We start from the raw sequence: 23,200 nt of genomic DNA on the forward strand, positions 1-23,200 counted from the left end.
ACAACAAAGAGAAGCCACCCAGTGAGAAGCCCGCACACAGCAACAAAGAGTAGCCCCCGCTCGCCGCAAGGAGAGAAAGCCTGCACACAGCTACGAAGACCCAATGCCGCCAAAAAATAAATAAATTTATTTTTTTTAAAAAAGACTAAAATTGTATACAGTGAAAAGTCTCCCTCCCACTCTTTCCCCCATTTGCCTTAGTTCCCTTACCACTCAAACATGTAACCTCTGGGTTTTCTGTATATTCTTCCAGAGATTTGTAATGCATATGCATGAAAAAAGAAATACATGTTTCTCTACATAGACACATTTTCTTTTAAAAAAAATCAGAAAAACTGGTTTGCATATTTTTTTGCTTCATGAGACCATGATTTCTTTCCCCAGTTAGGCCACAATTTCTTAAGAACACAGACTACTTCCAATACAGGACTGTATTTCCAATACAGGACTGTACATGCAGAGACATTGGATGAATGGTTACTGAATCCTCCCCTGAGAACCTGGTCCTCGCTGGCAGTCTCCTTTCCTTCCTTCCCACTGCCCCTTCTGTTCCTCTGGACCTGCACTCACCAAGGTCACCAATGGTCTCCATAGCAACACAATTTATTTGGCTCTTGTAAGTCCTTATGCTGCTGAACCTCTGGGCAGCAACTGACACTGACTGTTCCTTGAAACATTTCCTTCCTGGGGCTTCCATACATTACACCTTCCTGTTTTTCCTCCCTTCTCCTAGGCTATGCCTTCTCTACCCTCAGGGCTCTGTGAGATCCTCTTCTCAGTCTCTTCCTTTTCCCCAAGATGATTATATTCACTCCTGTGGTTTCAGTTCCCTTTTTTACGCCAACAGCTCTCCGTTCTACAGCCAAACTATCTATCTGTCTACCTATCTAGTTGTGCTGTTCTTAATCTCTTCATGCCTCAGCTTCCTCATGTATAAAATAAGGATAATAACGCTTACATCAAAGTTTGCTGTATTAAATTCGTTAATACATGCAAAGCACTTACAAGAGTGCCCACCGACAGTAAGCCCTACGTAAATATTAACTCTTATTTTTACACAACTGCTCAGTATTCAGGGATGTAATGAGAATTTCTGTGCAGGAGGAGGAGAAAGATATTAAATAATTGTATGCAAATGTGATAAAAAGAAAGTACAAGGTAAAATAGAAAACAAAAAGAACATAGAATTCGAGTGGTCCTTATCCAATCCCCCAGAAACCTAAGAATCCAAAGCAATGAGTGGGAAGCGGAGATGATCCTCCACACGGCAGGGGGCGCTGCATCATCCTCCAGCCGGGGGGAAAAACAGGAGATGGGAGGACGCTCTACAAAGGTCACGTGCCCCGGAGTTTACCGCCCCGGCGTTCACGCCTCTTCGCTCCACGTGACTCGCATTCTTGGGGGTGATTGGTCTACACGAGACACGTGGGCAGGGGTGGCACGAGGCGGGGCGGGGCATAGTGGGCGGAGGGGTGGGGCTGGGGGCGGGGCTGGAGGGGGTTGGTTCGGCGCGGGGGCCGTTGGCTCCAGACAAATAATCATGGAGTCCATCTTCCATGAAAAAGTGAGTATCCGCGTTCGGTGGGGAGCTGTCTGCGGCGCGGTGGCGGGCGTGGGACGCGGCATCGCTGCCTCCCGGGGAGCTGGGTGGGGCCCGAGATGCCCCCATCCCGATCTCGCCGGGCGGGAGGAGCTTCACCTGGAGGGGAGTTTCACCGATGCCCCCATTGCACCCTAAGGCCCGTGCCGGAGGAGCCGGAGAAGACCCGGGCCTGGGATGTCTGGGAAGCCCGCAGGGAATAAGGGCAGGACCGGCGGCACGAGAGAGGCGGTGACTGCCGCGCTTTCTCTCTACTTCCCGTGGGAGTCCTTCTCCAGTTCCTCTCCCCCGCTTTCCCTAGGTTCTAGCTACTGAGCTCTTGGACACCTCCCTCTACCCTTCCCAGTTCCACCCCGCTCTCCCAGTCCTACCCTTTGGAAGAATTAACTTTTCCTTCTCTGGGTTCCTCAATTCAAAATTGGAATTTCTCCTACAGCCACATCCTTCTGCACTGGGTACGTGAGCATCCCGGGGGCAGGGACCTTGGCTCGTCCCACGGAGGGCGTGACCCTTAGGGAAGTGAAGTAGGAAACCCCGTGCGACCCTGAACTGGGAAGTCGTCACAAGAGTTTTTGTTATGAGATGTTTGAGTTTCGTTTCTTTTGGTGGTGGCGTCTTTCCGGATCAGGAGGCCAGCTTTCTTATTAGGTGTCAAGAGTGTGCAGGAATAATATTGTTTTTCTCTGCCTAGCCTGTTTGGCTTTGATTCTTACATGACTATGCGCTTGAAGATAATGTTTGTGGCATGTGGAGAAACTCGTCTTTTCTCGCAGTTATCAAACCATTTGGGTGTGAGTGAAACCTTCCTCAGGATAACTTTGTCAACATATCTTGTTTCATAATAGTTTCGTGTTTGGAACGGGTTACTGGTGAGGCTGTTATTTAGTAGGAGTGAAGGGGTTTTGTTTCGTTAAATACTTGTCCATTTAAAAACACACACACAACAATCAGATAAAGCAATCAGACAAAGGAAGTACAGTATAAATCTAACCAAATGTTATGGAATGCTTTTCTTTATAGAAAACATTTCAGAAAGTTTGGTACTAGAATAGACCAGTTTTTAATGTGTGGGTGAGGAAGGACTCAGTGGTATGGTTATCACTAATCTTTTGACTTGACTGACATGTTATATGAATCCTGGACAAGAGAAATTTAGCTGCTTGGCTAAGGAGACTGGATGAAGAGAACCTTGAGTGGGCATATTTTTATGACTGATTTTCAAAAGCTTTGCTATAGAACCAGATGGTTCAACATTGAAGATTTTAAATTTGTCCACATCACTTCTTGAGAATTATACAATATATTTTTTTAACAATAATGATTGGTACCTGGTTTGGATAGAGTTCAGTGAAGGTAGCTGCTTAACCATGGGATCAAAAGAAGCCAGACGCTAGCCTAATGAAAATCTACTTACCTGAAAGCAGTCACTCTGAATTATCAGCATGAATGTAGACTTAAACCTACTTCAAGAACACATTTAACCTTATCAATTTATTGTTACTTAGCAAATGAAGACTTAAAGTTCTTCAGGCATATTTCAATAGTACGGAAAGCACCTGTAACCATAGGGCCCATTGTCCATCTCATACACAGACCATTCTGGGAAGGTCTGAGCTCAATATGACATTTTCCAGAGCACTCCCTTCCCCTCCTCCACATACATTTAACTCTAGGTCCTGGGTTTGGAGAGCCAGAGAACCAACTTTGGCCCTAGGGAAGCTGTGCATGTAGGGTTATATGCCTACAAAGGACTTTGCAACCACTTCCTCTTGGAATTTTGGTTTCTCCATTTTCAGAGTTGTCACTTGGAGTGCCCCTTGTTAAATTAAAGTGTAAACTCAACAGTTTTTTTTTTTGTTTTTTTTTTTATTTTGCGATACCGCTGTGGTCTCTCCCGTTGCGGAGCACAGGCTCCAGACGCGCAGGCTCAGAGGCCATGGCTCACGGGTCCGGCTCCGCAGCATGTGGGATCTTCCCGGACCGGGGCACGAACCCATGTCTCCTGCATCGGCAGGCGGACTCTCAACCACTGCGCCACCAGGGAAGCCCTCAACAGTTGTTTATGGATATATCCCCAGTGCCTGGCTCATAGCAGGTGCTCAATAAATATTTGAATGAATCAAGAGTGTTCCTTGAGCATCTAAGATGTATATGGTGCTATTTATCTAAAGTAAACAATTTTTTCTGTAAATATTTTATTTTTTAAAATAGGATTTTTTTTTTTTTTTTTTTTGGCTACGTTGGGTCTTCGTTGCTGTGCGGGCTTTCTCTAGTTGCAGTGAGTGGGGGCCACTCTTCATTGCGGTGTGTGGGCTTCTCATTGCAGTGGCTTCTCTTGTTGCGTAGCACGGGCTCTAGGCTCACAGGCTTCAGTAGTTGCGGCATGTGGGCTTGGTAGTTGCGGCTCGAAGGCTCAGTAGTTGTGGCTAGCAGGCTGTAGAGCGCAGGCTCAGTAGTTGTGGTGCATGGGCTTAGTTGCTCCACGGCACGTGGGATCTTCCTGGACCAGGGCTCAAACCCGTGTCCCCTGCGTTGGCAGGCAGATTCTTAACTACTGTGCCACCAGGGAAGTCCTTCTGTAAATATTTTAGACTTTGCAGGTCTTTTATGTTCTCACATATTCGTGTGTGTGTGTGTGTGTGTGTGTGTGTTTTCCCAACCATCTAAAAATGTAAAAACCATTCTTAGCTCCTGGGGCAGATTGAATTTGGCCCAAGGGCTAGAGTTTGCCAATCCCTAACTTAAACCCTAGTGCTATATGGCCACCAACTGCTGGAGTTTTTTGTTGTTTGGGTTTTTTTTTTAGTTCTGGTGCCTGATTTCTGTCGTTTTTGTTATCGCTTCTGTTGCTGTCTGCTCTTGGTGAGGTTACTGTGCCATCTGAATTGGTACTTTTATGTGTTTACAGCTGTGAATGATAACCAGACTTGTTGGGATTGTATTTAAAATTACTGAAAATACTGGAAAGATGCTGAGAATTGACTTTATGACATTCGTTATTTTTTTCGTGTGATTGCTGGTTCTTAACCATCTTCAGGATATTTGAAGTTTAAGAATCACCAAATTCCAAATAACTGGCTTAAGGAGGTGGGAATAGTACAGACTTGAAACTTCTGCCTGGGTTTGAATCTCAGCTCTGCCGTTTACTACCTGTATGATCCTGGGCAAGTTACTTATTATCTCTGTTCTCCAGTTTCCTCCGCTGTATTTGATGATTTTGAAGTGTCTGTCTCAGAGTTATGAGTGCTTAGAATGCTACTTGGCACATAGTGCTGGACACGTGCTGGCCATTGTTGTTCAGATGCTTGTGCTTGCTGAACCTCATAATAAGGGGTGGAACCTTATTCTTACTAAGATGAGATGAACAAGTGCTGCTAGGTTGATTGTGTGGCCCCATTTAGGCCATTTCTGAGCACACCTTTGGGTTTATACCTAGTTTCAGTTGGAGGCAGTAGTGTCTCTGGGAATTTGAACTAGTTTCAGGGAGGTCCTGAAGACTTTGGGGACAGTGAGGGAATGATTTGGTTGAAGTTACCCTTGGTGGTTTTTTTTTTTTTTTTTTTTTTTTGCGGTACGCGGGCCTCTCACTGCTGTGGCCTCTCCTGTTGCGGAGCACAGGCTCCGGACGCGCAGGCTCAGCAGCCATGGCTTACGGGCTCAGCCACTCTGCAGCATGTGGGACCTTCCCGGACACGAACCCGTGTCCCCTGCATCGGCAGGCGGACTCTCAACCGCTGCGCCACCAGGGAAGCCCCCCTTGGTGGTTTTGTAAGATATCTTGGTAAAACTGAAGATGCATTTTGTTCATCCTCGGATCCCAACACAATAAAGTCTGGGCTTGAAATCATGAAATTTCAATACCACTGAACTTTGACTATAGCAAAGTGAACTTCTGTCCAACTTTGGTTAAAGTTTGATGAGAAAGAAGTGGTTGGGGGACTTCCCTGGTTGCACAGTGGTTAAGAATCCACCTGCCAATGCAAGGGATGCTGGTTCGAGCCCTGGTCCTGGAAGATCCCACATGCCGCGGAGCAACTAAGCCCATGAGCCACAACTACTGAGCCTGCGCTCTAGAAGTCCGCAAGCCACAACTGCGGAGCCCACACGCCACAACTACTGAAGCCCGTGCACCTAGAACCCATGCTCTGCAACAAAGACAAGCCACCACAATGAGAAGCCCACGCACCGCAATGAAGAGTAGCCCCCGCTCACTGCAACTAGAGAAAGCCCACACACAGTAACGAAGACCCAATGCAGCCAAAAATAAATAAATAAATTTTTAAAAAAGAGAGAAATGGTTGGGGGGACTTCCCTCGTGGGCCAGTGGTTAAGACTCCATGCTCCCAATGCAGGGGGCCGAGGTTTGATCCCTGGTCAGGGAACTAGATCCTGCAACTAAGAGCCTGCATGCCACAACCAAAAGATCCCACATGTCGCAACTAAAAAGATTCTGCATGCCGCAACTAAAGAGCCCGCACGCTGCAGCAAAGATCCTGAGTGCCGCAACTAAGACCCGGCATAGCCAAATGAATGAATGAATGAAATGGTTGGGGATAGTTTGCGGGGGGTGGGATGGGCAGGCAGGGAAATGCATAATCTTAGATGGGACCATTTTACAATTTTTTTGGTCCATGTAGAATTTGACTCATCTTGTGACTTTAAAAAATAATTTTATTTAAATTTGACTGTACAATTTGTTCTTTTCTTCTATTAAATCATGTTAGAAGTACAGAACTTGATATAATTTCCTAAAGCAATACAGTATTACTTCAATTAGGTTTAATTTCAAGTGCTTTTTTTTGGTATTTTAAAGCTAATTTTTATAGAGAGAATTTTTACATCAAATATTTGGATTCACTGTTTCTATATATGTTATTACATATGGTGACCATAGTCTGAGCGCCCCAAACTGAAGCATGTAGCCTGACAGCAAACAGAAAATGCCAAGATAATCCAGTGTCTGGTCACTGTATTAGGTAGCTCTTAATGTGAAGTAGCTGTATCTTAGTAGAGACTTTTTTATCGTTGTTTGAATTTTTTATTAAGGATAACACGTGTAGGCGTACACAGATCATAAGAGTATAGCTCAATGAATTCTCATGAAGTGAACACAAGCGTGTCAATAATACTTAGGTCAAGTAACAGAACATTTACCTGCATCTTATAAACCCCCTTACATTGTTCGTCTTCCAGGATACTAGCTCTCCCTCCACCCCTGCAAGGGTAACCACTACCCTGATTTCTAATGTCATCCATTAATTAGTTTTGTCTGTTTTTGAAATTTTGTAAATGGAATCATACAGAGTGTACTCTTGAGTCTGTCTTCTTTTGTTTAACATTGACGGAGTCATCCATATTGTTGCAGGTAGTTGTAGTTATAATTCATTGTCATTGTTACATAGTAGTCCTTTGTGAATGTAAAACAATTTAGCCATTCTACTGTGAGGAGCATTTGGGTAATTTCCAGTTTGGGGGCCAATACAAATAGTGCTTCTATGAACGTTCTTATACATGTCTTTTGATGAGCACAGGTTTACATTTCTGTTGCTTACGTTATGTACCTAGTGGTGGGATTGCTAGATCATAGGGTAGGTAGATGTTAAGCTGTAGTAGATATTCCAAATAGTTTTCCAAAGTGGTTAAACTAATTTACACTTCCATCAGTAGTATATAAAAGTTTTGATGTCTCTAATCATCTCCAACATTTTAGCCCTTCTGGAGTGTGTAGTAGTAACACATTGGTAGTTTTAATATAGGTTTCTCTGATGGTTAATGAAGTTGAGTCCCTCTCTGTTTTTTATCCATTTGGCTATCCTCTTGTGAGTTCTTGTTTGTCTTGCCCACTTTTCAATAGAATATAAGTAGACATCTGTGTATCCCTCCAATTCACATTATATTGTTCAGTGAGACTGGCTTTCTGGCAGAAGGAATACAGTAGAAGGAAAAAGAAGCGGAGACAAGTACTGTCTCACCATCGTAGTTATGACTTGAGGGATGGATAGTGTCTTCTTCAAGTTACTTATTTTTTTTATTTTTATTTTTAAAATAAATTTATTTATTTATTTATTTATTTTTGGCTGTGTTGGGTCTTCGTTGCTGCATGCAGGCCTTCTCCAGTTGCGGTGAGCAGGGGCTACTCTTGGTTATGGTGCATGGACTTCTCATCACGGTGGCCTCCCTTGCTGTGGAGCACAGGCTCTAGGCACGCGGGCTTCAGTAGTTACGGCACACGGGTCCAGTAGTTGTGGCTCGCAGGCTCTAGAGCACAGGCTCAGCAGTTATGGCACACGGGCCTAGTTGCTCCGCGGCATGTGGGATCCACCGGGACCAGGGCTCGAACCCGTGTCCCTTGCATTGGTAGGCGGATTCTTAACCACTGTGCCACCAGGGAAGCCCCAAGTTACTTATTCCATACCAAAATATGAAGATAAACTTGTCTCAGACCCTTTCTCACACTCAGACTGTCTCAGTGCTGCATTCCTATTCCATTATATACATATATCCTGTATCTTTTTCAGCAGCGGAATTTTGTTCCTAGAAAATCAGGAAAAAGATATATCTTGCAAGGTGTTGGTCTTTGGGGTCTGACCTATTGTGTGATATAGCTCGAAAGAAACTGCAGGATGTCAGACAGGTTGGGTTAATGAAAAGACTTTACTGGGGAAATGGAGAACTTAGAGGGCCAGAGTTAGCAGGAGAAGAAGGTGTTCTCCCATCTGCCATCGTACTACAGAGAGACCAACCCGGGGCCGGGTTCACTGGGAGGAACCTCATCCACCCATTAGTCTCCCTTCTTATAGGGAAACAGGAAAGCAGCACTGTTGAGGGGAGAGGGGTGATACACAGGCTGCTTAGTTGGAGGAAGCCTGGATTTAGGTTTGGGGTGCCAGTTGTGTGAGAAAGCCAGCTGCCCAGCCCGCGAAGGGCCTGTGGGAAGTTGTTTTCTCCCCACCCCCATAACAGGAAGCCAGTGATCTCAGTTCCCAATTGGAGAACTGAGCTTGGATGCAGCCCCCTTGCTGTTTTGTCCAGATGTGAACTCCAGGGGTGGTTTTTGGACAGTTTTGCTCATGCACCAAAACTGTGTACATTATCTGCAGAGTTCTTGAAGAGAACCTTAGCTCTGTAGCTATAAGTCTTCATAAACATGGAACAGAATTTTTCTTACTATATCAGTTCTTGAGATTCTTCATCTGTTCATGGATTTGAAATTCCATGAACGAACATTTAGACGGATTAGAGATTATCTTGTTAAAAGAACAAATGTTCCAGGGATAAAAATTCCCTTTCAGCATTAGTAATTTACCATGGAATCTCCAAAAATGTATTTATTTTAGCCACTGAAAACAAAGGAGGCTAAATGTTTATTATAGAGTAGTTTTTAATAAAAATGGGATTTGGTGTATTTGACAGATGATGTTTGTTTAGTATAAATCATTCTTAAATTTTTGATCATATAGCTAAATAACTGTAGTTTCATTAATGGCAGAATTATAAACTAAATGTTAACAAATGAAAATGCATGTGCCTGTGTTAATCATGCTTGTCTAAAGCTAAGAATGTTCGGTTTGGCTGTGTTAAGTTAATGATTAAATTTCTGTTTCGGGGAAGATACTGTACAAGTGTGTTTTACAAATCCCATTTGAATCTTTTCTTTTGGAACTATTAGCAAGAAGGCTCACTTTGTGCTCAGCATTGCTTGAATAACCTGTTACAAGGAGAATACTTCAGCCCTGTGGAATTATCTTCAATTGCACACCAGCTAGATGAGGAAGAGAGGATGAGAATGGCGGAAGGAGGGGTTACTAGTGAAGACTACCGCACATTTTTGCAGGTACTGATTTTAAACTCGCTAAATCACACTTCTTAAAGAAATGTGGGTGCTGTTTAGAAAAGGATGAAACCCTGTCCCTGTGGGGATCTGACCTGTTAATTATAAAGCGGCTCTCAACTTTGTAGACGGGAATATGCACAGGACATTACTTTAAATATGTACACTAATGACACTATCCTTCTCTTCCCACCCTCAACCCCTGTCCCAACTCCCTATATCCAAATTAAACAGCAGCCTTCTGGAAATATGGATGACAGTGGCTTTTTCTCTATTCAAGTAAGTAGTCACAGGCATCTACTAAGTGTTGTTTATGTCCCAGGCACTGTTTAAGCTCAGGGTATGCTTTTCACAGTCTTTCATAGTCACTGTAATGATGTGACCTTCAGAAGTTCCTCTAGTAGATTCTGTCTAAGAGTATAAGATTCTACGCCAGAGTACTAGATTTTTATATAGATAAATATGAAAATTAGGATGATAGAATCTTCATCTCACAGTAGGGCTTTTTCAAAGGAGGTTGTTAATTTGCATCTGGATGCTAATAACCGTAATTCCAGTAAGTCACAGTATTTCAAACTTACCATCTCCTGTGTAAATTTGAGAAAATACAACACTTTGCTACCTTCCATTTAAATCAGCCTACTAGGATTGGATTCCTTCATTATGGTCTGTGGCTTTCTCCTTTTTCCTTTTAAAAATCTTATCACTCCCCTTGAATTCTGTGGGTGAATATATATGTACTTGTGAGATTGATTCTTTCATCCGTGGATCTTTCATTCCATTTCTAACACCTGGGAGGCATATCCAGAATTCTTTAGAACTTCTCTTGGGGGAACTTTTTCTGCAGATATCTCTGCTTGTATTCTGCTGTACTGTCCTCCTGGACTCCTCAGTCACCAGCGTTTCCAGCCAGTGCTTTTTTATGGACCGTTACAGATGACAGCTACTGCAGGGCTTGAAGCAGAGGCCTGAGCAGGCCCAGTGTTTGCCATTTCCTGTTTGTGCAATGCTGCTCTTTTGTTTTTGGCTGTACCACGTGGCCGTGACATGTGGGATCTTATTATACTTCCCCAACCAGGGATGGAACCCGCATCCCCTGCAGTAGAAGTGTGGATTCTTAACCACTGGACCACCAGGGAAGTCCCTGCAGTGCTGCTCCTGGTGCCAGTTCACATTTGCCCACCTCAGAGCATTCACTTTTTGTCTGTATTTGTGCCTGGTTCACTTGCTGCTTTGTTGGCTACCTTGGAGGGTAGGTAGTGAATTTTCAGAAATTTCCCTTTTTTTTCTCAGTTTGAAATAATCAGGTTTATCTTTTGTTTTTTTCCTACAGATCACAAACCCATGATAATAGACCTTTAAAATTTATGAAAGCTTCAGTTTAAATCCCCCGAAATAACTCATTTTAATAGACATAAAATTATCATTATTATATATCAGGTAGTGAGTTGACTATCAGTTTTCTAAAGCAGGACCCATAGCAGCCAAATTATCACATGTTTGCAGTGGACTAGTTTTAAGAGTAGCGCTTACTGGATAGAAAATACATCTGGATTTTTAAGGCAGTTTTATCTAGGAATTGTGTGGTTCTCTGGAACATTCCAGAAACTTAGTGTAAAAAGTACTCTTTTAATGTTACATTTGTATATTATTTATGGACTTGTGATATATCTACACACACACACACACTTTAAAAACCATAACCTTCTGGGGAAATTTATATATGAACTACAATTGTGTATACAACTAACATGGCTACACTACTTAAATCTGGAATTTTTAAAAGTTGCTATTTTTTTATAACAGGTTATAAGCAATGCCTTGAAAGTTTGGGGTTTAGAACTAATACTGTTTAACAGTCCAGAGTATCAGAGGCTCAGCATCGATCCCATGTAAGATTTTATTTTGCTTTTCCTACATTTGATTTTTAAATTTATACTTTCTTAAAGGAGAAAAATACATCTTGCATGCTTTTGTTTTGATACTCCCTGTTTCAATCCCTCAGGTTTTCCTAGTTCACCTTTTGTGGCTGACTGTGAACATCTGCCCACTGAGCCTTCCTGACCCCTCAGTGTCTGGCAGTGCAGAGCTGATCCTTGAATGGGGTGTGGTGCTATCGTTTTTGCACGGCATCACTTATCTGCACAGAGATTCATACTGTTTTGTAATTTTTTAAAAATCAGTAATACTTAAAACTGTGAATATAATGCTAAATCATCATAGGTTTTGTGTAATACTTTCCAATAGACAAACTAAATGAATATGAACTCTAGTATTTCAACTTAATATTATGTATGTTTTTTTTCCTGTTTCTAGAAATGAAAGATCATTTATATGCAATTATAAAGAGCACTGGTTTACAGTTAGAAAATTAGGAAAACAGGTAATGCTTTCCCTCTTCCCCTGTCTTTTTCCTCATTCTGTACCTCATTTGCAACTGAAGTGTAAGGGATTTGTGCCTTCATCTTTAAGGCACCCATCCCTTTCACTTCAGTTGCAAGTGAAACTCACCAATAATGTGTGTATGTGGCCTGGTTTCAATAGAGAGAGAGAGAACATAAGTAAAATTATTTAATAAGACAATACAGCCGTGGTTACTTTTAATATGTTTATGAGTTTTTATGTTGTAAAGATGCTCTGGCAGTTAACTACTATTTTCATGGGTTTGTATTAAGCATAGCAATGTCACAAAGCCTCAAATAGTGTCTAGCATGAATAAAAATTTCCAGTAGCGTCTGCTTTTGCTTAACAAGGTTATTCACATTGCAGAATGCCATGTAATATATGTATCTGCATAAATCATTTCTATGTTTTCTAAAAAAAGGACATGGAATGTGTCTTGAGCAAGGCTTTTAATAAGATCAGAAAAGTACCTAAAGTGTTATTTTTTAAAATAATTGCCAGTGATCTTTGTATACATGATACCATTTTTTAAACAGAGTTAAAGTCTTTTTTCTTAGAATTTTGACTCTTTGAAAGAGGATTATTATTATTTTTTTGGTGTTATTTATTTGTTTATTTATTTATTTATGGCTGCATTGGGTCTGTTGCTGTGCATGGGCTTTCTCTAGTTGTGGCGAGCGGGGGCTACTTTTCATTGCAGTGCGTGGGCTTCTCATTGTTGCAGAGCATGGGTTCGAGACATGCACGCTCCATAGTTGTGGCACGTGGGCTCAGTAGTTGTGGCTTGCAGGCTCTAGAGCACAAGCCCAGTAGTTGTGGAGCACGGGCTTAGTTGCTCTTCAGCATGTGGGATCTTCCCGGACCAGGGCTCCAACCCATGTCCCCTGCAGTGGCAGGCGGATTCTTAACCACTGCACCATCAGGGAAGTACAGAAAGAGGATGATTGAAAACAGGCTAATGTAGTGAAAAGGAATGAATTATTGATACATGTAACAACATGGATGAATCTCAAAATAATTATGCTGAGTGAAAGGACCTAGACACAAAAATACTACATACCGTATTGTTCCATTTATATAAAGGTGTAGAAAATGCAAACTAATCTGTAGTGACAGAAAGCAGATTGACTAGTGGTTGCCTGAGGATGAGGAGGGCGAGGAGCAGTGAAAGAGGAGGATTACAAGGGGCACAGGAAAGTTGGCAGCGACGAATATGTTCACTCTTGGTTGTGGTGATGGTTTCATGGGTATATACATATGTTAAAACTTTTCAAATTGTATACTTTAAATATGGCCAGTTTACTGCATGTCAATCATACCTTAATAAAGCTGTTTTAAAAAATAAACTAATACAAAACGAAAAAGGAAATGAAATCAAGAAAGTACACTGAATTAAATCAATACACGATAATTCAAAAACAAAAGCCCTGCTATTAATCAATACACGATAATTCAAAAACAAAAGCCCTGCTATTATCTTTTAAGTCTGCTGCCTAGAAGCAGCTTCATCATAACTGATTATTTCTTAAGGTCCCTCCTGGGGGGGCAAAGAGCAAGTACGGAGGTGTGGTGAGGTGTGGTGAAAGACAGGAAAGACTGACTCGGGTGGGAATCAACTCTGGGAAAAACCAGGGCAGGACAACTGCCAAGGTTATTTAACCTCTGGGTTTTATTTAGATTTTTAAAAATATGATCAAGTATTCTTCACTTTCAAGATCTGAAGACTTAAATTCTAGAAATTCCTTTGTATTGATTTGCATGTAAACTTACATTATTTTGAGAAAAAAAATTTTTTTTGTATTTCTTTATTTCTTTATTTCCTTTGGCTGCGCCGGGTCTTCGTTGCGGCACTCAGGATCTTCGCTGCAGCATGAAGGATCTTTAGTTGCGGCATGCGGGCTTCTTAGTTGCGGCATGTGGGATTCTTAGTTGCAGCATGCATGTGGGATCTAGTTCCCCAACCAGGGATTGAACCCAGGCCCCCTGCATTGGGAGCGCAGAGTCTTACCCACTGGACCACCAGAGAAGTCCCCTATTTTGAGAAATTATTAAAATTGTGGTTCTTCAAAATTGAATTTACACATTTCAAATTATCTTTGACAAACACAGGAAATGTCAAAGTATGACTTGTCATCTTTGGTTCTAATTTGTATTTTTGTTTAAAATTGTATTTTTCCCTATAGACTCTTGTCTGAGGTCCCTGTATAAAGAAAAAGATGACTGAGAAAAATATTATCTCTGTGAAAATCCAGGAAAAGTAGTTGGTCACGTTGCTGACAGTAACTTCTGAAACTTTTGTATCTTGTGGCTTACACTAGGACGCCCATGAAGTAGTGACCCAATGATGTTAATTACATGCAGTAGTGGCTTAGTGAACTTTTTAAAATGAGTTGGAGATTATAAATTCTCTTCCTGGAATGTCTGGCTTTCTCTCAATTGAAATATTTTGACCAAGATTATCAGCAGTGGGAAAACTGGGTAGTTTTCCTTTTTCTTCCACCATCAATATAATAATGATTAGATGAGGATTTTGTTGGGCTCTTCCTTTGAAAAAAGATTTAATTGTCGCTATCAATAAAGATACTTTAAAATACTGGCTATCAGTTTCTTTTCTTTTTTGGAGGAGGGATTTAAAGCTTATGGCTTAAAGCATACTTTTAAAACATTTAATAGCGATAAATTTGCAACATTCTATTTCAGTTTTTTAGAATCACATTATTTAATTACTTTAAAAAAATCTTGATTTGACATGTTTTCAGTGTTTAGACAGTCTTACTAAGTTTAGATGGGTTATATCTATCTTTAACATGTGAAACTTCCTTATTACTTACAATGTGCACTAACTTAAATATTGACAATTTTTTTCCAGTGGTTCAACTTGAATTCTCTCTTGACGGGTCCAGAATTAATATCAGACACATACCTTGCACTTTTCTTGGCTCAGTTACAACAGGAAGGTAAGTAAAGACTGAACATTTTATGTTACCTTTTGAAGTAGCCAAATAAAACTATCTCATTAGAAGTGACTGTAACAAGGGGCTTCCCTGGTGGTGAAGTGGTTAAGAATCTACCTGCCAATGCAGGGGACACGGGTTCGAGACCTGGTGCGGGAAGATTCCACATGCCGTGGAGCAGCTAAGCCTGTGCGCCACAACTACTGAGCCTGCGCTCTAGAGCCTGCGAGCCACAACTACTGAAGCCCGTGTGCCTAGAGCCCGTGCTCCACAACGAGAGAAGCCACCACAGTGAGAAGTCTGCGCACCGCAGTGAAGAGTAGCCCCTGCTCACCGCAACTAGAGAGAGCCCACACACAGCAACGAAGACCCAACACAGCCAAAAATAAATAAATTAATTAATTTTTTAAAAAAGTTAAAAAAAAAAGTGAGTGTAACAATATTGTTTTTGTGGCAGTGGCAGGGATATAATTTTTATGTTTTACGTGGTGAGCTTTAGGCTGTGATTTGGATGATAACTGCTCATTTAGCATTCTTGCTGACACTTGGCCCTCCCCTGGGGATGCTGGTTCCTTTGCAGCCCTTCTACAGTAATGGTTCTTTTGTCTTCCATACCCCACACAGCACGGAGCCAAGGGGAGCTGTGGGTATTCTTCTTGCTCCACCTTGCCCCTTCGCGGCCACTCTTCTTCTCTAAAAACTCCAGGTGCTTTGAAATACATGTCACGAGATTAAACTCTACCCCATGCTCTTTTGTAGTCTTTTGCAGTCTGATCTTCCTCCTCTTCCACTGAAGATTTTAGGATCTGACTCACTGTCATCTCTCTACTTCAACTCCTTTCATCATTCTTGGTGATTTCTACATCAAAAATCAATCCAATTCAACCTCTTCTTACTTTCAAAGATAATTTTCTTCACTTTTGCCTAGCCATTACTAACAACTGTACCACCTCCAAATCCCAGTTATAAGCATCCTACTCTTTGACTATTGCCTCCTATGTTTATACCATATTTTCGGTTTTTTTTATTTCCAACAATTCTTTAAACAATACTGCAAACCTAAACATTCCCCTTACATCCTTAAATCCTGTATTACCCTGCTTATTTCCAGTAATCCATCATTATAATAACTCTGTTGCATTTCTCAACTCCTCTGTCCTTCTCTCCCTCCATCATACTTTTATGACAAAATCCCAACCCTGGTTAAAACCCAATCTTGGGCTTGTACAATCCTCCATCAGAACAGCTGAACATGGCTAAAGATAAAATATGATTTATTTGGCTTCAAATTTATAATCACAATTAAAAAAAATTTTTATATGATCACAAATTTCAGATGAGCCTTTAGTGCTGCTTGACATCCCTACTATGTTCTCTCGGTTACTTCACTTACCACTGTCCAAGATGATGATTTCACAACTTCTGCCTTCAAACATCTAACCACTCCCCTCGCCCTTCCTGACTCCTAGCTTATGGCCTCCCTTTACATTCTATTACAAAAACAGGAGCAACTAAAAGAGAACCTCCTCATTTTTCTACCAGCAATCTATCACTTTGTTTCTATCTCTACCTGTGCTTTGAGCCTATTAAAATAGATGAATTGTCCCCTGTTCCTAACCAAGACCAACCTCGCCACTTTGGGGCTAGATCCCAGCTCCTCCCACCTACTCAGGATCTTTGTTTCTGCTTTTGTCACTCCAGTCTAGTGTGTGATTAGTTTCCCCCTCTTTTCTGTATTATTTCTATCAGCAGAGAAATATACTTTTTCTCTCCATTGAGTAAAAAGAAAAAGCATCTTCAACACCAGGAAACTCCAGCTGTCTCCTATTTTTATTTTCTCCTTAGAATCATCTCTAGTGTGTTGTCTCCTATTCATGAACTCATTCCAGTTACACTGTCATAACCAATGTGTCACTGAAAACCCTCTTCTCAGTGTCACCAATGACCTCCGCATTTGCCACTGCCAGTATTCAGTTCTCAGTCTTCCTTTGACCTCATCTTTTTTGAGGGTATAGTTGATTATATTCTCCTTTAAACAGAACAAAATAAAACATTCTTACCAAGAATTTCAAACAAGTATAAAGTATGGAAAATAATGTGATAGAATCTCATGTACCCTTCTCCCAGCCTCAACAAATAACTCATGGTCAGTATTGTTTTACCTTTACCCTACCCACTTCCTTTTCCAGTTTATTTTGAGAAAATACTAATTGTCTTATGTTCTGTGTAGGTGTCTTTTTAATTAAAATCTTTAAAAAACAAGGACTCTTTAAAATATATATATAGTCACAATACTATAATGACACATAAAAATTTAATTACAATTCTGTAATAACATCAACTAATAACATCAACTAGCCAGCCACTGTTCAAATCTCCAGTCTCTTTGGTTGATTCTTCTGGGTTTTGTTTTGTTTTTTTTTACAGTTGAAGCAGGTTGAAATAAGGTTAATTGATTCCATTGGATTGCTGTGTCTCTAAAATATATCTATAGGTTTCTTCTCCTCTTTTTTCCTTGATATATTCTTTTGAAGAAAATGGGTCTTTTGTTCTCTTTCCCACATTCTAGATTTTGCTGGTTGCATCCTTTTTTTCCTCTGAGCCCTGGATGCCCAATAGACTGGTCCTTATATTTAGAGGCTTGATCAGATTCAGGTTGATTTTGGGAGGACAGAATTCTCTTTACAGATGGTGGTGTCTAGTTATCTCTTTTTGTGACTTGGGTAGCTATTGATGATCAATGCCTAGTCCATTATTTCATTGAAGACTGCAAAATGGTAATGTCAGATTCCTGTCATTCCTTTATTTATTAGTTGGAGGACTTCTATACAAATAAACGTTCCCTCATCAACTGTTTGGTTATCCTGAAGTATAGTTCATATAGAAAAAGCAGGATAAATATTTCTTTTATCAGTTTTTTAAAATGAGTCAGTTTCATAGTATCCGTCCTCCAAAGGTAATTGGTTTGTTTCTGAAGTGTCATCGTAAACAAATCCATTAAAACCATAGTTCATATGGTTTAGTCCATTGTAATTATTATTCATGTTGATACTCAAAATTGTCCCATCTTGGAGGAGTGGGAACTTCTTGAACTTGACTCCCAAGCTTCTGAAATGACCACTCTAGCCTTTTGAAGCCCTTCTTCCTCATACAATAAGAATTTTCAGTCTTATCTTGTATATTTCCTGCCCTTTTAGTAATGGTGGTTAGAGATCACAGTCTGGGCACTGGCATGCTTATTGCTACCAGGTTGGTTGCCATATTACCTCTCTCCAGTTTACACGTAGGACCATAGTGTTGTAACTTCCTTGATTTTATATACTTGTATCCCTTTTCTTTTATGCCTAAAACCTTTGTTCCTAGCTGTATCCTCCCTTCTTGAAATACTGTCTATGCAAGGCTTCCAGGCCTCTATGGAGGTTTACCTGCTATCATTGGCTGCTTCTTTCAGATTCCTTTTATGGATCTTACTCTTTTCAATCTCTAACTAATGAAGTGACCCAGAGTTCAGTCCTTGGACAACTTCTTGACTGCTCTCCCATTATTTTAAATATCATCTCTAAATAAAGTCTATCTGCCAATAATTCCTTAGACTTTTATCTTCTGCCAGATATCTACACTGAACACCAAACTCCTAACTTTGACATCTCCACTCAGAAGTCCAGAAAGCATTTTAAACTGAACACGTCTACAAAAGACGTATTTTTCTTTTCCTCCCCATGTACGCTATCCCTCAGGTTTTCCATTTTAGTAAGACCCACTCTTCTTGCACGCTGGTTCCTATATATTTTGTTGATAAAGCAGCCTAGAGTGCTCTTTTTAAAATGTAATGCACATTATGGCACAGCTTCATTCGTCAACCCTTCAGTGGCTTCCTAGCACACTTAGAATGAAATCTGATCTTGAATGAAACCCAAGATCCTTACAATGCCACCCACCTCCATAAGGCAGTTTCTGCCCTTCCTGATGCTCTTCATGGAATAGCATCGCGAGCTGACATAGTTTATTCTAGAATCTAGAAACAGTTTTTGGGGCGTAAAACATGTTAAACCGTCTGAACTCTGAGCACACTTGTCCTTGTGAAAAACAAATGTTAATTGAGTTTTTCCATTAACAGTCCTTTTCATCTTTGTTCATTTGTTTCATTATCTGTTAATGCTCACAAAGAATGTCCATAACAAGCACCAAAGCTGAAGAAAATTTATGGTAGAAAAATGTAAATTGAGGGACTTCCCTGGAGGTCCAGTGGTTAGGACTCTGCACTTCCAGTGCAGGGGCACGGGTTCGATCCCTGGTCGGGGAACTAAGATCCCACATGCCACGTGGTACAGCCAAAAATAAGAAATGAAGAAAAACGTAAATTGATTAGAAGGACTTAGGTGTAGCCCACCCTTATTTAGCTATTGTGTGGCATATCCAGCTGGGAAAACCCTGGCTTTCTAGAATCGTATTTATAAAAAATTACACTGGGCTAGTGTAATTTTTCTCAAAACATGAACTGCATCTTCAACACCTTGACTAGATTTGGGATATTGGCTTTCCAGCCCCTGTTTTCAGTTTGGAGGGGTGTGTATGTGTTAGGGTCAGGGGCAGCTGTTTCCACAGATGACTCATTTTACCCATATTACACATTATTATACACATCCTCTGATTGTGTCCTCAAATAGCCCTCCGAGGAAGGTACAGTATAATCTATGTAGCAGTTGAAGAAACCAAGACATAGATGGGTAAACGGGTTTACCAGAGGCCAGGCAGCTAGGAAGTAGAAGAGATAGAGGATTAAAACCCAGGTCATCTGATTCCAGATTCCTTGCTCTTCCTTATTCCTTTCCTTGCCTCTCTGTTATCATTTCGTGTAACCTACTTGGTCAAGCACTGTTTTAGTAGATTCCTTTACAGATTCGATTACTTCTCATAGTCACTCTGTGAGATGGCTCTTCCCATTTTACAGGTGAAGAAAGCAAGGTTCAGAGACTAAGTAATTTGTCCTAAATCACCCCACTAGTAAGTGTAAGAATCATTATTTGAACCCAGGTACTCCTGACTGCTCAGTCTGTGTTCTTCCCACTGGTCTGTGCTGCCTCTCTATCTGCTGTCATTTTTAGTCAATTTTGAATCACTTGCTAACTGTTTTAGTTTATTTTTGCCTTTTTTTTTTTTTTTTTTTTTAGGTTATTCTATATTTGTTGTTAAGGGTGATCTGCCAGACTGTGAAGCTGACCAACTCCTACAGATGATCAGGGTCCAACAGATGCATCGACCAAAACTTATTGGAGAAGAATTAGCACAACTCAAAGAACAGAGGTAAAATTGAGCTTGCAGTATGGAATACATGATAGTATTTCATTACAAAAATTAAATTTTCATGCTTACACTGAAGATGCGGTCCTTTTATTATTGGTGATTTTTTTTAGACCTTTATGTTTTAGTGAAGTTTATTGGTTTAACCGTGGATGAACTCTGAATTATTTAAATATACTAACTTAGACTCACATCACAATAAAACCTTTACAGTATTAGACCTTGTTTGCCAGAAAATGTGTAAGTTTTGACTTACATAAAAATCTTTGGTTTATAAATGTCTCTATGTTATATCTAAAATAGAAGAGTGGTCTGCAGTTATTTTTAGTGCTTTTGTTCTTTAGAGTCCAGAAAACAGATCTAGAACGCGTCTTAGAAGCAAATGATGGATCAGGAATGTTAGACGAAGATGAGGAGGATTTGCAGAGGGCTCTGGCACTAAGTCGCCAAGAAATTGACTTGGAAGATGAAGAAGCAGATCTTCGCAGGGCCATTCAGCTCAGCATGCAAGGTATGGACATTCCGACACATACTTTATTCATTGTTGAAGAATTGATTCAGGTCATTCTTAGTTCTTCCGGAAGTTAATGTACTATCGGTAGAAGTTCTTGGGCAATCACTGCAGAAGCAATAGCTATGCACAATCAGTTATTGTTTTTTAGATTTCTTTTAAAACAACTTTTTATGGCTTGTGTTATATTAGGACTAGTTTTATTTTTATTTCTGGTTATTCCACTTAGTTATAAAACTGTGCTAACACAAAAGCAAACTGAGGTTAATCATTGTGAGGTCAGTGGGCCTTTACCCAGACCAACTGTTCTAAAAATGTATGCTAGTGGACATGAAGGCAGGCCTGGACAGAGAAAATAAATTGATTTTACAAAACTCCAACACTTAGTGTCTCTGCAGCTTACAGCTTAAGCCCACTTTGGTGAGCCCACTTTTTTAAGTGATATAAGCCCATCAGCTGTGAGTAAAGATGCATCTCTCAGGGAGTCCAAGCTGAGGGAGTTGTCTGGGATGTTGCTCAAAGGGGCTTACTTAAAAGTGTGAGAGGTTTGCTTTTTTTTTTTTTAGTTTTGTTTTTGTCTAATTAACGTGAAATTTGCCTTCTACTTTCTAGTGAAATTACTTGTCAGTTGAATTCCTTAAATATCTAAGTGAGGAATTCAGAGGTGTGCCGGGAGGCTCATGAGTACTCCATATGGTGTGTAGGCCCATTTTGGATTAGCAGAGCCCTGCTAGATTAGCCCAGTAACGGACAGACACCAGCTGTAATAGTTTTAGATATTTCTGTGTACTTTACTCTTCTTTCCACTTTATTTCACAGTTTGTGCAGAATCTCTGATTGGTGCAATAATGAAGTAAGAACATGGAAACATACTTAAGTTGTTGTAGTACCCAAACGTTTGAGGATAGAGGGATACAGAGAATGGGTTTGTTTTATGATCATCCACTTCGAGTTGCTTCTAGGAATTCTATGCCTTTGAAAGTGCAGATTCATTTCTAATAAGAGAGCACGCAAGTGTGGCGTTAATTATTTCTCCTACCAAGTTGTCGTTGGGCTTACCTCCTCACATCCACTACATCACAGATGGGTAACATCTTTGGGTGCAGTGGACACAGGTTAGATTTGAACTGCCTTATTCAGATTCTCCCTGAGACTTTCAGAGCCTTTCTTAACATTTACAGAATGGTACAGAATATTTTTGAGAAGAAAACTTTTCAAAAGTTCCTTCACATAAGTATAAACATATTATTGCTTGACTTGGTAAATAAAATAGTTTTTTGTTCTGTTTTATTTTGCTTTTAGGTACTTCCAGAAATATATGTCAAGATATTCCACAGACATCAGGTACACATCTTACTTCTGAAGAGCTGCGGAAGAGAAGAGAGGCCTACTTTGAAAAGTAAAGTAGTTGGTACAATATTAAAGTTGCATATTTAATATTTACCTTGGCTGTTTTGTTTGTAAACATACAGCTTTGACTTAAACCATTTATTTTATTGAGGGTTCTCTCCTTTTTTAAAATACTGGTTACTGCCTGACCCTATGAGCATTTGAATGTATTTTTAAAAAATTTGTAGCTAATAAACTGTGAAATCAAATATAGTTTTAAAGGAAAACTTTGCCCCAGTACTACTTAAATTTACATGAAATAGGGTGAAGGAAACCCTGTAAAATTCATCATCAAAAGGAAAATGGAATTGGGTCAAGGCAAGAGCAAAGCCTAATGATCCTTCGAATGTACTTCTTGGTTACCTGACCAACCCTGCAAAGTTGTCCTGTGAATTAATAGGAAAAAGAGCATTTGCGGTAGGGGAACACACCCTCAAAGAGAGGTGATGGTTAACTGCTCCATTCATTGCCACAGTAGGGGGGTACTGCAGGCCCATCAGCATCAGGGACACGAGGGTAACCATAAATCTGAATCACCAGCTCCTAAAAGCTAACCTTGTGCCCAGGTTTATAAGTGCTTTCAAAATAGAAATTTCACCTATAAAATTATCCTTTCCAGTGACTGTCACTCACAAGTCTTCATCCCTTTTTCTTTTTTTAATGAAATAACTTCATCTTAAGATCACAAGATCTACAACGATATTCAGAACCTCTGATCCCAGGTCAGAAAACAAAGGGCAGTGGCTGAGTCTGGCCTATTATTCACTATATTTCAACAATTCTAAGGTGCACATTTTTTCACATTTCAACATCTCTGCAATTCAGAAGACTCGTACACATCAGAGTTGGTAGTACTTTAGTAGTATCTAAAATGTTAGAGCATTTTACATTTGATGGTATAATGAAGATAATATTTACTTTCTTTTCTGTTTTTTTTTTTCTAAGTCACAGCTCAGAAGTATATGAAGGAAAGTTCTGATCAACTGACATCCTCTTAATGTGAGATATTTCTAGTCTTTATTCAGTGATAGATTAATGGATTTAATTATGTATAAAATTTCAAAATAGTGCTTATTAGTGCTTGTCACTCCCTTTTAAATTTTAAAATTAACTCTTTTTATTTTTTAATTATGATAAACTTCAAATTTATATAAAAGTAGAGAAACCAGCATAAGGAACCCCTCCCTATTTATCTGTTGCCCAGATTTAAC

At 40.2% G+C, this 23,200-nt stretch overlaps 1 protein-coding gene across 7 annotated transcripts in view; it reads left to right on the forward strand.

The window, feature by feature from the left end:
* The first annotated feature begins 1,475 nt into the window (after positions 1-1,475).
* The window catches only part of ATXN3 (ataxin 3), a 34,897-nt gene continuing 13,172 nt past the window's right edge, over positions 1,476-23,200 (forward strand). The window contains exons 1-10 of one of the 7 annotated variants that reach the window (XM_059056898.2): positions 1,477-1,564; positions 9,270-9,434; positions 9,666-9,710; positions 11,238-11,323; positions 11,748-11,814; positions 14,704-14,791; positions 19,960-20,092; positions 20,434-20,600; positions 21,903-21,999; positions 22,935-22,988. In XM_059056898.2, coding sequence (XP_058912881.1) covers positions 1,541-1,564; positions 9,270-9,434; positions 9,666-9,710; positions 11,238-11,323; positions 11,748-11,814; positions 14,704-14,791; positions 19,960-20,092; positions 20,434-20,600; positions 21,903-21,999; positions 22,935-22,968 — 906 coding nt within the window. In that variant the 5' untranslated portion in view covers positions 1,477-1,540 and the 3' untranslated portion in view covers positions 22,969-22,988. Of the gene's footprint in view, positions 1,565-9,269; positions 9,435-9,665; positions 9,711-11,237; positions 11,324-11,747; positions 11,815-14,703; positions 14,792-14,917; positions 17,042-19,959; positions 20,093-20,433; positions 20,601-21,902; positions 22,012-22,934; positions 22,989-23,200 lie in introns of those variants that run through there. The other 6 variants (XM_059056895.2, XM_067027878.1, XM_067027877.1 and 3 more) reach the window with 6 other exon arrangements.

The sequence above is a fragment of the Kogia breviceps genome, chromosome 3, assembly GCF_026419965.1.
Source record: "Kogia breviceps isolate mKogBre1 chromosome 3, mKogBre1 haplotype 1, whole genome shotgun sequence".
Classification (NCBI taxonomy): domain Eukaryota; kingdom Metazoa; phylum Chordata; class Mammalia; order Artiodactyla; family Physeteridae; genus Kogia; species Kogia breviceps.